Below are 12,070 nucleotides of genomic sequence, written 5' to 3'. Positions count from 1 at the left end.
TTCATTCCGCTGTGGTGACCCCAGATGAATAAAAGGAACTAGGCCAAAGGAAAATAAATGAATACTAAATAAAACTAAAATGACTCTGAGAACGAGCTAATAGTAAACAAGTTTGACTATTTAAAGAAGACAGAGATTCATTCATGAGACAATATCAATATAACATCACACATGAACACAAATCAAGCTTCAGATTTACCCGATTAGTATATTTTTAGTCTTGGAGTCCAACATGCTGAACTAGTAACCTACAGAAATGGTTCATTCACAGTGTACAGTATCCATTGATCACAGGAATACACACTGAAGAGCTAAAAATGCAGCCTACTGAGCAGATAACAGTTATCTTTGGGTTCTAGCATGCTACAGACCATGTATTAATCTTTGCGTTTGTGAAATGAGTATTGTTCATTAAAAAAATGTATTAATAATGCCCTACTTGAACAATTAGATCATCAGTAACTAACATCAGCGTAAGTGTCGTAACATGATATTTTATAATGAAAGAATTATTGCTGGAGAAATTAAAATGACGAAGTCTGGAATTAAAGACTGCGTTAATCACTTTAACAAGCACTCGTTTGTTCAAATAATTCTGCTAATTACATGCAGACTAAAGCCACATGAAGCAAGACTTTTAGCTTGTTTATTTCCCCCCGAAAGAAGCTGTAAACGTTTTTTTAAGTGTCATGAAAACGTCCCATTTTTGATTCCTCACATGTACACCGGCGTCTCTTGTCCAGTTAGCAATCTGAACATGACGGCGGGCATGGTTTTCATGTTAATCTGTTGAAAAAGAAGGAAAGGAACAGCTCATTTCAATAGCATTTACAGCATTCGTAATTTACTAAAACAATTGAATGCAAAAATGTGAATAAGAGCGAGGACTCGATGTTCTTCAAACAAAGGTGAGTGTTTTTGAATCAAAAGCAAGGGCTGTAAAGTACTACATGTCCTTCATTACTGTACAGTACTTGCGTATTACTTCGAGGAATTTGTACTGTACTGGAGTTCAATCGAAACTGAAAACATGTACTCTGACTCAATCGCATTGTCAAGGACACTGACTAGTGTCAGAAGCAGATTTAAAAGTGAGCCAGTCATTTCTGCAGACAGCAGTCAGTGAGCAGCAGTCATTCGTCATCATCTTGTTGCCTATATAGACAACTATGGACGCTTGTCAGAAGATTTAGGGAGTGTGTGTGCCACTGTGCCCGAAATGTATTACATCCGACAACACCCACAATCTGTGAATTATGTGCCTGGCAGTGGAGCTTGTACTTTCAGCAATCAATGGGACGGGATGTGTTTACTTTGACAAGTTTGCCAGCTCCGCTATATATATATATATATATATATATATATATATATATATATATATATATATATTAGGGATGTAACGGTATCAGAATTTCACGGTACGGTAATACCTCGGTATGAATGTCACGGTACGGTATTTATTGAATCATTTACAGGAAAAAATAAAACTTATGAAAATACTCCAAAAAAGTGCCAAAAGTGTCAATGACATACAAATTAGCCATCTATCTGTAAGCTTTGAAACAGGAACTTCAATTTTAATAACAAAAAAACATTAAACCATGTAAAAAAATAAAGTTTCAGTTCAGTATTGTTGAAAACTCATCACATTCAACATTTAATCACTCACTCACTTAGATAGAGATGGGTTTAAAGGAAAATTATCATATAAATATATTCTGGTAAAAGCTGGTATCTCTGGGTATTTACAATGTCCCCTGCAACAGAAAAAAACCCTCTCATTTGGGACTGAGGTTTCTGGGACAAGAGAGATATGACTTGGCCCAGGTTGACAGCAGTGGGTAACGTTGTGCATTGTCTTTCCCCCACTTGAGAGGACAAACCATGAGTAAGATAGAGGTCTCATGTCTGCATCAATCTGAACAGTGTGCTGACAACACCGCTATTCAGTACGCGCGCGACAACACAGCTGATAAGAACTCGCACGACAACACAGCTATTCAGTACGCGCGGGACAACACAGCTGATAAGAACTCGCGCGACAACACAGCTATTCAGTACGCCCGCGACAACACCGCTATTCAGTACGCGCACGGCGACAACACAGCTGATAAGAACTCGCGCGACAACACCGCTATTCAGTACGCGCGGGACAACACAGCTGATAAGAACTCGCGCGACAACACAGCTATTCAGTACGCGCGGGACAACACAGCTGATAAGAACTCGCGCGACAACACAGCTATTCAGTACGCGCGCGACAACACAGCTGATAAGAACTCGTGCGACAACACAGCTGATAAGAACTCGTGCGACAACACAGCTGATAAGAACTCGCGCGACAACACCGCTATTCAGTACGCGCGGGACAACACAGCTGATAAGAACTCGCGCGACAACACAGCTATTCAGTACGCGCGGGACAACACAGCTGATAAGAACTCGCGCGACAACACAGCTATTCAGTACGCGCGCGACAACACAGCTGATAAGAACTCGTGCGACAACACAGCTGATAAGAACTCGTGCGACAACACAGCTGATAAGAACTCGCGCGACAACACCGCTATTCAGTACGCGCGGGACAACACAGCTGATAAGAACTCGCGCGACAACACAGCTATTCAGTACGCGCGGGACAACACAGCTGATAAGAACTCGTGCGACAACACCGCTATTCAGTACGCGCGCGACAACACAGCTGATAAGAACTCGTGCGACAACACAGCTGATAAGAACTCGCGCGACAACACCGCTATACAGTACGTGCGCGACAACACAGCTGATAAGAACTCGCGCGACAACACCGCTATTCAGTACGCGCGACGACAACACCCGCTTTAGAGTTTTCCAGCTCTTTTTCATCCCCGCTTCTAGCAGCACACTCCATTTCCGCATTACTGGATCTGTAGCGACAACAGACCGCAAGGGATGATGGTCAAGCATGGGCTGATGGGAATTGTAGTTTTCGCTACCTCCCGTTCGCTTCATTCGCCTAAGCAAATTTTCTCAGAAGACCTATAGTTTTACCGAGTCATGCGACTTCGGTAATATCGAAAAAAATTAATATTGCGGTATGACGGTATTTACAATACCGTTACATCCCTAATATATATTTATATATGTGTGTGTGTATATATGTACAGTTGAAGTCAGAATTATTAGACGCCCTGTTTATTTTTTTCCCCAATTTCTGTTTAACGGAGAGAAGATTTTATTCAGCACATTTCTAAACATAGTAGTTTTAATAACTCATTTCTAATAACTGATTTATCTTATCTTTGCCATGATGACAGTGATTAATATTTCACTGACTCCTTCGTCCGCATGCTGTTTATAGACTTTAGTTCAGCATTCAACACTATCATCCCCCAACAGCTCTCTCAAAAACTCCTCCAGCTGGGGCTGAACACCTCTCTGTGTAACTGGCTGCTGGACTTTCTCACTGGAAGACCACAAGCAGTACGGGCCGGCAGTAACACATCCAGCACCATCACTTTAAACACTGGGGCCCCTCAGGGATGTGTGCTGAGCCCTATCCGCTTAATCCTGCTCACTCATGACTGTGCACCATCACACAACTCCAATCTGTTCTATAAGTTTGCGGATGACACAACTGTGGTGGGTCTCATCAACAAAAGCGATGAGAAAAACTACAGAAGCGAGGTGAGCCGTCTGGCCGAGTGGTGCAGAGACAGCAATCTCTTTTTGAATGTGGACCATACTACCTCCCAATATGACACTGTCACTTTATCACAATTATCATGTTTACAAGTTCTTCTTGCACTATACTGTTCTTTATCTACACAACTCAGGTTTACGTTGCACTCATTTGCTATATGCCCTTAATGTCACTATATTGTTTACAATTTTATTACCTATGTATATTTTTTTAGACCACATTTTATGTGCAATGTATATACTGTAAATTTTCTTTTTCTTAAACTCTACTATTTTTTATTTATATTTTTTTATATTACAGTTTTTCTCCATTGCTTGGATGTAGTTGTCAACTGAAACCCCACATTTTCAAAACAGTTAACACACAGGCCTAAACAGCGGCACTCATGGTCAAAATGACACATTTTGCTTGCAAAAGGCACATGCCGTGTCAAAACATTTAAAATATGCAACAAAAGCTCGTTTTACCTTCAAACAACACAACTTGCAAACAAGTATATGAGCTCTTTCAATTAATCATTACACAATTTACAACAAAATACAAAATACAGAACTCAGTGCACCACCATTGCTTGTCATTGTAGCCTATTGCCAATGGCATTTGTTGTCTCTATAAGGGCTGTCAAATTTGCCTTTTTGCAAAGAATTGAATCCAGAATAAGAAATGCTTTGATTACATTTATATTGAATTCATGACAATTTTCAAACTGTGGCTGAAAACTGAAATACTGTTAAAACAGACAAAAGGAATAAAATACTGTAAATATTAGAGAAAACACATGTAAACCAATATACAATCAAATCTATTGGGAGTATAAGACATAGCCACTACTGACCTCCTCCATCCATGCTGTCACAGAACAACACAGACCTTCCACCGTTTTATAAGGTTTGCAGACTGATTGCTTTTTGAAGATTTGTGTGAAGTAGTGTCAAACCGGTGCTTCACTGAATTCATATTGATGTTGGTAGTTTCTAATGGTTAGGAATAGATGGTTTCTGTTTGGTTACCATAACTAAAACAATGGAGTTTGGACTGCTTGAATGACATCCGTGTTAGCTGTTTTGAAAAACGGTGGGGAAAATGTGTCAACCCAATGAGAAAGAGTTTACACATTTGCAAGACCGGTCTTTTGCTCTGCTGGGATAGTGAAAATGAAAATGAAGTGGAACCTAGTTTCTTTAACCAGGTCAAAGCAAACTAGAAAAACTGTAATGTTAAGCACCTTGGGTCTGAGAGTAACGCAATTCCGATTCTCTATATGTCTTGTACATGTGGCTGAATTGACAATAAAGCTTTGACTTTGAATGTTTGACTAGATATTTTTCAAGACACTTCTATACAGCTTAAAGGGACATTTAAAGGCTTAACTAGGTTAATTAGGTTAACTAGGCAGGTTAGGGTAATTAGGCAAGTTATTGTATATCGAGGGTTTGTTCATGGCGAAGATAAAATAAATCAGTTATTAGAAATGAGTTAACAAAACTATTATGTTTAGAAATGTGTTGAAAAAATCTGCTCTCCGTTCAACAAAAAATGGAGAAAAAATTAAATAGGGGGACTAATAATTTAGGGGGGGCTAATAATTCTGACTTCAACTGTATTTGTGCATATACATTAGCTCAGACAGTGTTAAAGCCAAAATTGGAACTAATATAACAAAAACTTTAAGAGCACAATCCAAAAATGTAGCACACAAGATTGAATATATTGGGGAAAAATATGAAAATGTTAATAAACAGGAAAAATCAAGATAAAAACAAAATAAATATAAAATGTAGTAATTTTGTAGATTTTTTGAGCAGTAACTGTATTGAATTAAATGTATTTTCTTTCTAATATAATAAAGATATTAACTGACCAAACTTATAATTTATTAGATAAAACATGTTCCGTTTAAATGCACTAAAACTACTGTTTATATATACTGAGAAATGCACAAACATATTCATTTCCAAAAGGAGGTGTGCTACATTTATGCTGAGCACTGTATATGGGGACATTCAACCAGAAAGGTACATTTTCACTTATAAAAAGAAATGTGACAGAGCCTGACTTAAGCTTGTTGAATTAAAAAAAAAAATCATACAAAAACAAGCATAAAATCATACAATTCAATAACAGAACGCATCCTTGATCACTGTCAGCTTTAAATTATGTCACTTCTAACGATATTTGTAGTATTTATTTTCGGAATTTATTAATAATTTCATGTTTTTAATCAGTTGATGTGAATGACGACAACTTAAACTTGCTATTTCTGGTGTGTGTTTTTTTTTTAAATAAATAATAATAATAATACTAAAAATAATAAAAACAATAATGTTTAGCATAACAGAACTATTAAAGCTGTAAGTTCATTTGGGCTGAGGACAAGGACAATGACAGAGTGTGTACATTTGTAAAGTGTTTTTAATGAAGAAGTCCATTTTAAAAACCTTTGGGATGAAATACTTTTAATTCACTGTATTTACGCTTAATTCAGGGACTGAATGTTCCATATACTATATATCCACATACAGATGCATTTTACCAACTTGTTTTGTCCTTTAAAGGAGAAGTACTCATTCTTCAATATGATATGTCAACTTTTAATACACCCCTGCCAGAGGCTGGATTATTAAAACATACGTGCGTGTATATGTAATACTCTACCTCTCCTACAGATACTGAAAGGGCGTGGACGATTTTCTCATGCGCCATTGCGACCACACTCTGTCCATTTATCTCAATTATTCTGTGGCCGACGCGAACTCCTCCTCTCTCCGCAATCCCTCCACGCATCAGACTGCAGATCTGATGACACAACAACACCGTGACACAACATCATTACAAATAAGTCGTGAGACAAGGGAAAAAATTCCCCAATTAGGCAAATACGGAGCAGCTAATTAGATAAGCCGCTGTAATGAAATATTTGAGCGATGCATCAAACGCTTGTCATTAAAGCAGTAATGCAGAAATCACACACATACAGCTCTAATATTAGCCGGGTTAAACCTGTTACCTTTTAACCTCTTTATTGAGCTGACGTGAAATGCATGATGCAAACTTAATTGGCTGTAATTCATGAATGCTTTGGTCTTTGAAAGAAGACTCTCATTGAAAGTAGTTTAAATATAAGTGTAGAAAGTCACTGAAGTGAAATTTTATGACGTTTTTTTCATAATTTCAGTTTCCAAGGTACAGTTGAAGTCAGAATAATTAGCCAACCTTTTTTCTTTTACATATATTTCCCTAATTATGTTTAACAGAGCAAGGAAATTTTCACAGTATGTCTGATAATATTTTTTCTTCTGGAGAAAGTCTTATTTGTTTTATTTCGGCTAGAATAAGAGCAGTTTAAATTTTTTTAACACCATTTTAAGGTCAATATTATTAGCCCCTTTAAGTTATTTTTCAATAGTCTACAGAACAAACCATCATTATACAATAACTTGCCTAATTACCCTAACCTGCCTAGTTAACCTAATTAACCTAGTTGAGCCTTTAAATGTCACTTTAAGCTCTATAGAAGTGTCTTGAAAAATATCTAGTCAAATATTATTTACTGTCATCATGACAAACATAAAATAAATCAGTTATTAGAGATGAGTTATTCAAACTATTATGTTTAGAAATCTGTTGAAAAAAAAAAATCTGCTCTCTGTAAATAGAAATTGGGGAAAAAATAAACAGGGGGGCGAATAATTCTGACTTCAACTGTATATGCAGGAATCCTAAAGGTAATTTCAATACCTTTTAAAGTTTTTTTAAAGACCTTCTTAGACTATTTTAAGATCTGATCGCCACTTCAAGTTCTTTTTTTAACACTTTTATTTAAAGGTTTTTGAAGTACAACAGAAAAAAACTAACAAATAATATTGTCTCAGAATATACACACTTTGCAGGTAAATATAATATGAATTGCCAAAGTAAGAATTTCATTGTGCAGGGAAACGTGTTTCCTTACTGTGCACATGACAATTGAACTGAATTGAATTGAACTTAAAACACAACGGCAGTCTCATAATAGTTTATTTAGAAAAAGCAAAACCTGATATATCAAAAAAGATACATAAATCCTATGAAGAGAGAATAAACACAACTCAAGAAGCATTCAACCATTTTCTTTTGTTCCCTGCTTTCTTTTATGCAAGAGTAGAAGCCTAATTATACGCTGTCATAAGTTAAGAACAAACAAAGAAAGGGTAAAATATCAAAGTCACACTATCATGTAAAATTAAAGATCTATCATGAGTAAAAACGAGACCTTGAAATCAAATTTTTTCTGTTTAAAGGCCCACAGAAACCCTGAAAAACAACTATGTTTTAAATCAGGGGTCTCAAACTCAATTTACCTGGGGGCCGCAGGAGGCAAAGTCTGGGCGAGGCTGGGCCGCATAAGGGATTTCACAAAAAAAAGTCCTCAAATGTCATTATTAACAGTTTTAATTATTTCTTCTGAACATGAAGTGTCCTGAACATTAATAGAACATTGGGTAACGATTATGAACAGTTCTTCTGAACATGGCATCTTTTGCCTACTTCTTGCTGCCAGAGACTTGACAGCGCTTCTTCTCACAAATCTGAACCACATTTGGCTTTAGAGCGGAAGCAGTTGAGACCCTCAGTATGGCTTGAAGATGATCATCATTAAGTCTAGACCTGTACTTTGACTTATTGAAGTCCTAGGGAAAAAAGTGGGGGAACTCACTCAAAACTTCCATTCCCTCACCTAAAAAAAAGGCGTATATATGTATAAATAAAACACCCCCACCCCACTCCAGTCAAATCAGTCTGTACCAGTCTGTATCTACCTATAATATATATAAGATGCAGGGCAGGCACGTGCACACATAGGGCTCAACCTGTGCAGAGCACATGCCCTTTTTAGTCTTGCATAGAAAGTGCCCTTCCAAAATGATCAAAAGTGCCCCCGCGACGCGACACACCCTCGATCCCGCCCTTCAGTAGGCGCGCGATAACACCGCTCTTGAGTACGCGCGCGACAACACAGCTGATCAGAACGCGCGCGACAATGCACATTGAGTGACAAGCGCGCTGTGTACGGATAGAATCAGCGGAGCGGGGAGCGCTCTCTCTCCCCGCTCCGCTGATTCTGTCAGAGTACAGCGGTCGGCGCGGGCCACAAAATATTGCACTGAGGGCCGCAAATGGCCCGCGGGCCGAGAGTTTGAGACCCCTGTTTTAAATTGTAGTGTACACAGCACCTATATCTCTGTTACTGCCTTCCAAATGTCTTCTGAATCCTCTGAAATGGCCATAATGGTGCATCTCTACTTACTATGCCGTTCTGAACACTGAACCCGAGCTGGTATTGCAGGTCTGGTCTCTTTATGAGGACGGTCGTAACGGGTGGGCAACTCACTACACTCAGCTTCACCTGAACGTGATTCTTCAGGGCCTACAATAACACAGACACAACTATTTAAAAATGAATGCTGCAATGACAGGGGAGTGTTGAATATGCTCAGACCTTGATGATGCCCTGGCAGGCAGCGAGCGGCAGGCCCACCAGACTGGTGTCGTTGACGGCCATGATCTGATCGCCCACATTCAGCTTTCCGGAGCGGGCAGCAGGGCCGTTGTTCAGCATGCAGGCCAGGATGACGGTGGGCAGGATGGAGCCCCAGCCCGACTCTACGATCACTACACCCAAAATCTCCCCCTTCTGCTTCTCCAGATGAAGCTGAGTAGCAAATCACACCAGGGAAAAAAAAATAAAAAGAGTATATTACATTTTCCAACACATTTCTAAACATAATAGTTTTAATAACTCATTTCTGATTTCTTCTGTCTTTGCCATGATGACAGTAAATACATTTCGACTAGATATTTTTCAAAATGCTAGTACAAGTATTCAGCTTGAAGTGCAATTTAAAGGCTTATTAGGAAAGTCATTGTATAACAGTGGTTTGTTCTGTAGACAATCGAATAAAACATACTGCTTAAGGGGGGTAAAAATAATGAAATTATATTAAAATGGTTTTTAAAAAATTAAAAACTTCTTTTATTCTAGCCGAAATAAAATAAATAAGATGATGCTTCAGAACGCAGCAGCACGAGTGGTCTTTAATAAACCTAAAAGAGCACATGTCACTCCGCTACTCATCCGTTTGCACTGGCTGCCAGTTGCTGCTCGCATCAAATTCAAAGCTTTGATGTTTGCTTACAAAGCGATTTCTGGCTTTGCTCCGTCTTATCTGCTCTCACTTCTGCAGATTTATAGGCCCTCCAGAAACTTGCGTTCTGTGAATGAACATCGCCTCGTGATTCCATCCTATAGAGGGAAGAAATCACTTTCCCGAACTCTCGCATTCAATCTGCCCAGTTGGTGGAATGAACTCCCTAACTGCATCAGAACGGCAGAGTCACTCGCTGTCTTCAAGAAACGACTAAAAACTCAACTATTTATTCTCCACTTTCCTGACTAATCTGCAATTGCCTCTCTGACTCCACTACTAACTACTACTACAAAAAAAAAATTACTAATGTTTTGCTTCTTACACTTTACATACCTGAAACTTGCCTACAACACTTATTCATTGTTGCTCTTATAGTTGTGTAAATTGCTTCCTTGTCCTCATTTGTAAGTCGCTTTGGATAAAAGCGTCTGCCAAATGACTAAATGTAAATGTAAATGTAAATCAGACTTTCTCCTGAAGACAAAATATTATCAGACATACTGTGAAAATTTCCTTGCTCTGTTAAACATCATTTGGGAAATATTTAACATAATAATTTTTACGTCAACTGTAAATATGAGGTGGCAGCTGTTGTAAATATAATTCATAATGTCATAGAATAAGGTAAAATGACCTGCAATCTTACAATTGTGAGTTTTTTTTTAATTTACTAAACATCTGATTCCAGTTTTTAGTGGATCTATTTTATCCAAAGTACAGCAAAAGTTATGTGAAATACCACAACCCAAAATCAGAAAACGTTGAGACAGTATGAAAAACACAAATAAAAGTAAAGTAGTGACTTCCAAATTTACTTTGAATTCTATTTCATTGCAGACAATGGGCCCTTACCATACACCCGGCGCAATAAGGCGCAAGACGTGTTTCACAGACGTGTTGCTATTTTCAGCCCAATGCAACCTTAATTTTCCAGTTTTCCGCCACGTTGTTTAAATAGCAAATCAATTTGTGCCACTTTGTGGACTCTAGGAAGTTTCAGTCTAGAAAGGAGGTGTGTTAAGGCGCATTGTTGGCTTGTTGCTATTTTGAGGAACTGAAATAGACTGTGCAATAGGCCAGCTGAAAGCAGGTCTAAAGTCCAGCACAGGGCGCGTTGTGCGCCTCGCTTAAACATTGCTTAATACACTCAGGATGTACAGCAATACACAAATATCTTTACAGATGAAAAAGAATAAAGGATTAAAATATTACAAAAATTATCATTTTCAACATAAATATAAAAACCACCGCCACCACACCTTCTTCATCTCGGGGGGGCTTTTTTCAGTTTATTCACGACAACTTGCTTTTGTATAAAGTTATTATTAGTAGCAGAATTATTTATTATATGCATATTTATATTTGTTTTATTAAAAAAAAGCTTAAGCGATGCAGTGGCACAGTAGGTAGTGCTGTCGCCTTACAGCAAGAAGGTCCCTGGTTCGAGCCTCGGCTGAGTCAGTTGGCGTTTCTGTGTTGCGTGCTTTGGTTTTCCCCACAGTCCAAAGACATGTGGTACAGGTGAATTGGGTAGGCTAAATTGTTCGTAGTGTATGAGTGTGAATGAGTGTGTGTGGATGTTTCCCAGAGATGGGTTGCAGCTAAGAGGGCATCCGCTGCATAAAACGTGTGCTGGATAATTTGGCGGTTCATTCCGCCGCTGTGGCGACCCCAGATTGGTTTATTCTCAAAACACACCCGTAACTCATTAAGAGAATAAGCACAACCCTGTTAGACCATGTGCCACGGTGCAGAGCGTATTTTTTTATCCTTAAAATAGCAAAAGTGGATTCAGTAACGCCCTTAATGCTTTTGCGCTCTGCGATTTAGACTTTGCGCTTAGATCGTTAAAATAGAGCCCGATATAAACACAAAATGTTTTACTTTTGTCTGGTTAACTTTGTTTCATTTGTAAATATACATCCTTTCATGTCATTCAGACCTGCAACACATTCCAAAAAAGTTTGGGCAGGAGCAATTTGGAGCTTGTAAATTGGTGAAATGATGTGATTTGAAACAGGTGATGTCAACAGGTGACTGTAATTATGCTTTGAACAAAAGCAGTATCCATGAAAGGTCTAGTCCTTTAGGAGCAAAGATAGGCTGAGGATCGCCAGTTTGCCAACATACACATGAGAAAATGATTGAAATGTTGAAAAATAATGTTCCTCAAAGAAAGAGAACAAGACATTTGGATATT

General features: G+C 38.3%; 1 protein-coding gene across 5 annotated transcripts in view; it reads right to left on the bottom strand.

Moving 5' to 3' along the window:
• Positions 1–12,070, bottom strand: part of apba2a (amyloid beta precursor protein binding family A member 2a) — a 29,627-nt gene continuing 17,557 nt past the window's right edge. For 4 of the 5 annotated variants that reach the window (XM_087312538.1, XM_087312540.1, XM_087312541.1 and 1 more), the window contains exons 9-12: positions 9,162–9,374; positions 8,970–9,089; positions 6,338–6,478; positions 1–786 (exon numbers count right to left, since the gene is read on the bottom strand). In XM_087312538.1, coding sequence (XP_087168664.1) covers positions 715–786; positions 6,338–6,478; positions 8,970–9,089; positions 9,162–9,374 — 546 coding nt within the window. In that variant the 3' untranslated portion in view covers positions 1–714. The remainder of the gene's footprint in view (positions 787–6,337; positions 6,479–8,969; positions 9,090–9,161; positions 9,375–12,070) is intronic. The other variant, XR_015526700.1, reaches the window with a different exon arrangement.

This window comes from Danio rerio, chromosome 25 (assembly GCF_052040795.2).
Source record: "Danio rerio strain M-AB ecotype USA chromosome 25, GRCz13ab, whole genome shotgun sequence".
Taxonomy (NCBI): domain Eukaryota; kingdom Metazoa; phylum Chordata; class Actinopteri; order Cypriniformes; family Danionidae; genus Danio; species Danio rerio.
This window is presented reverse-complemented; position numbering and strand designations above follow the sequence as displayed.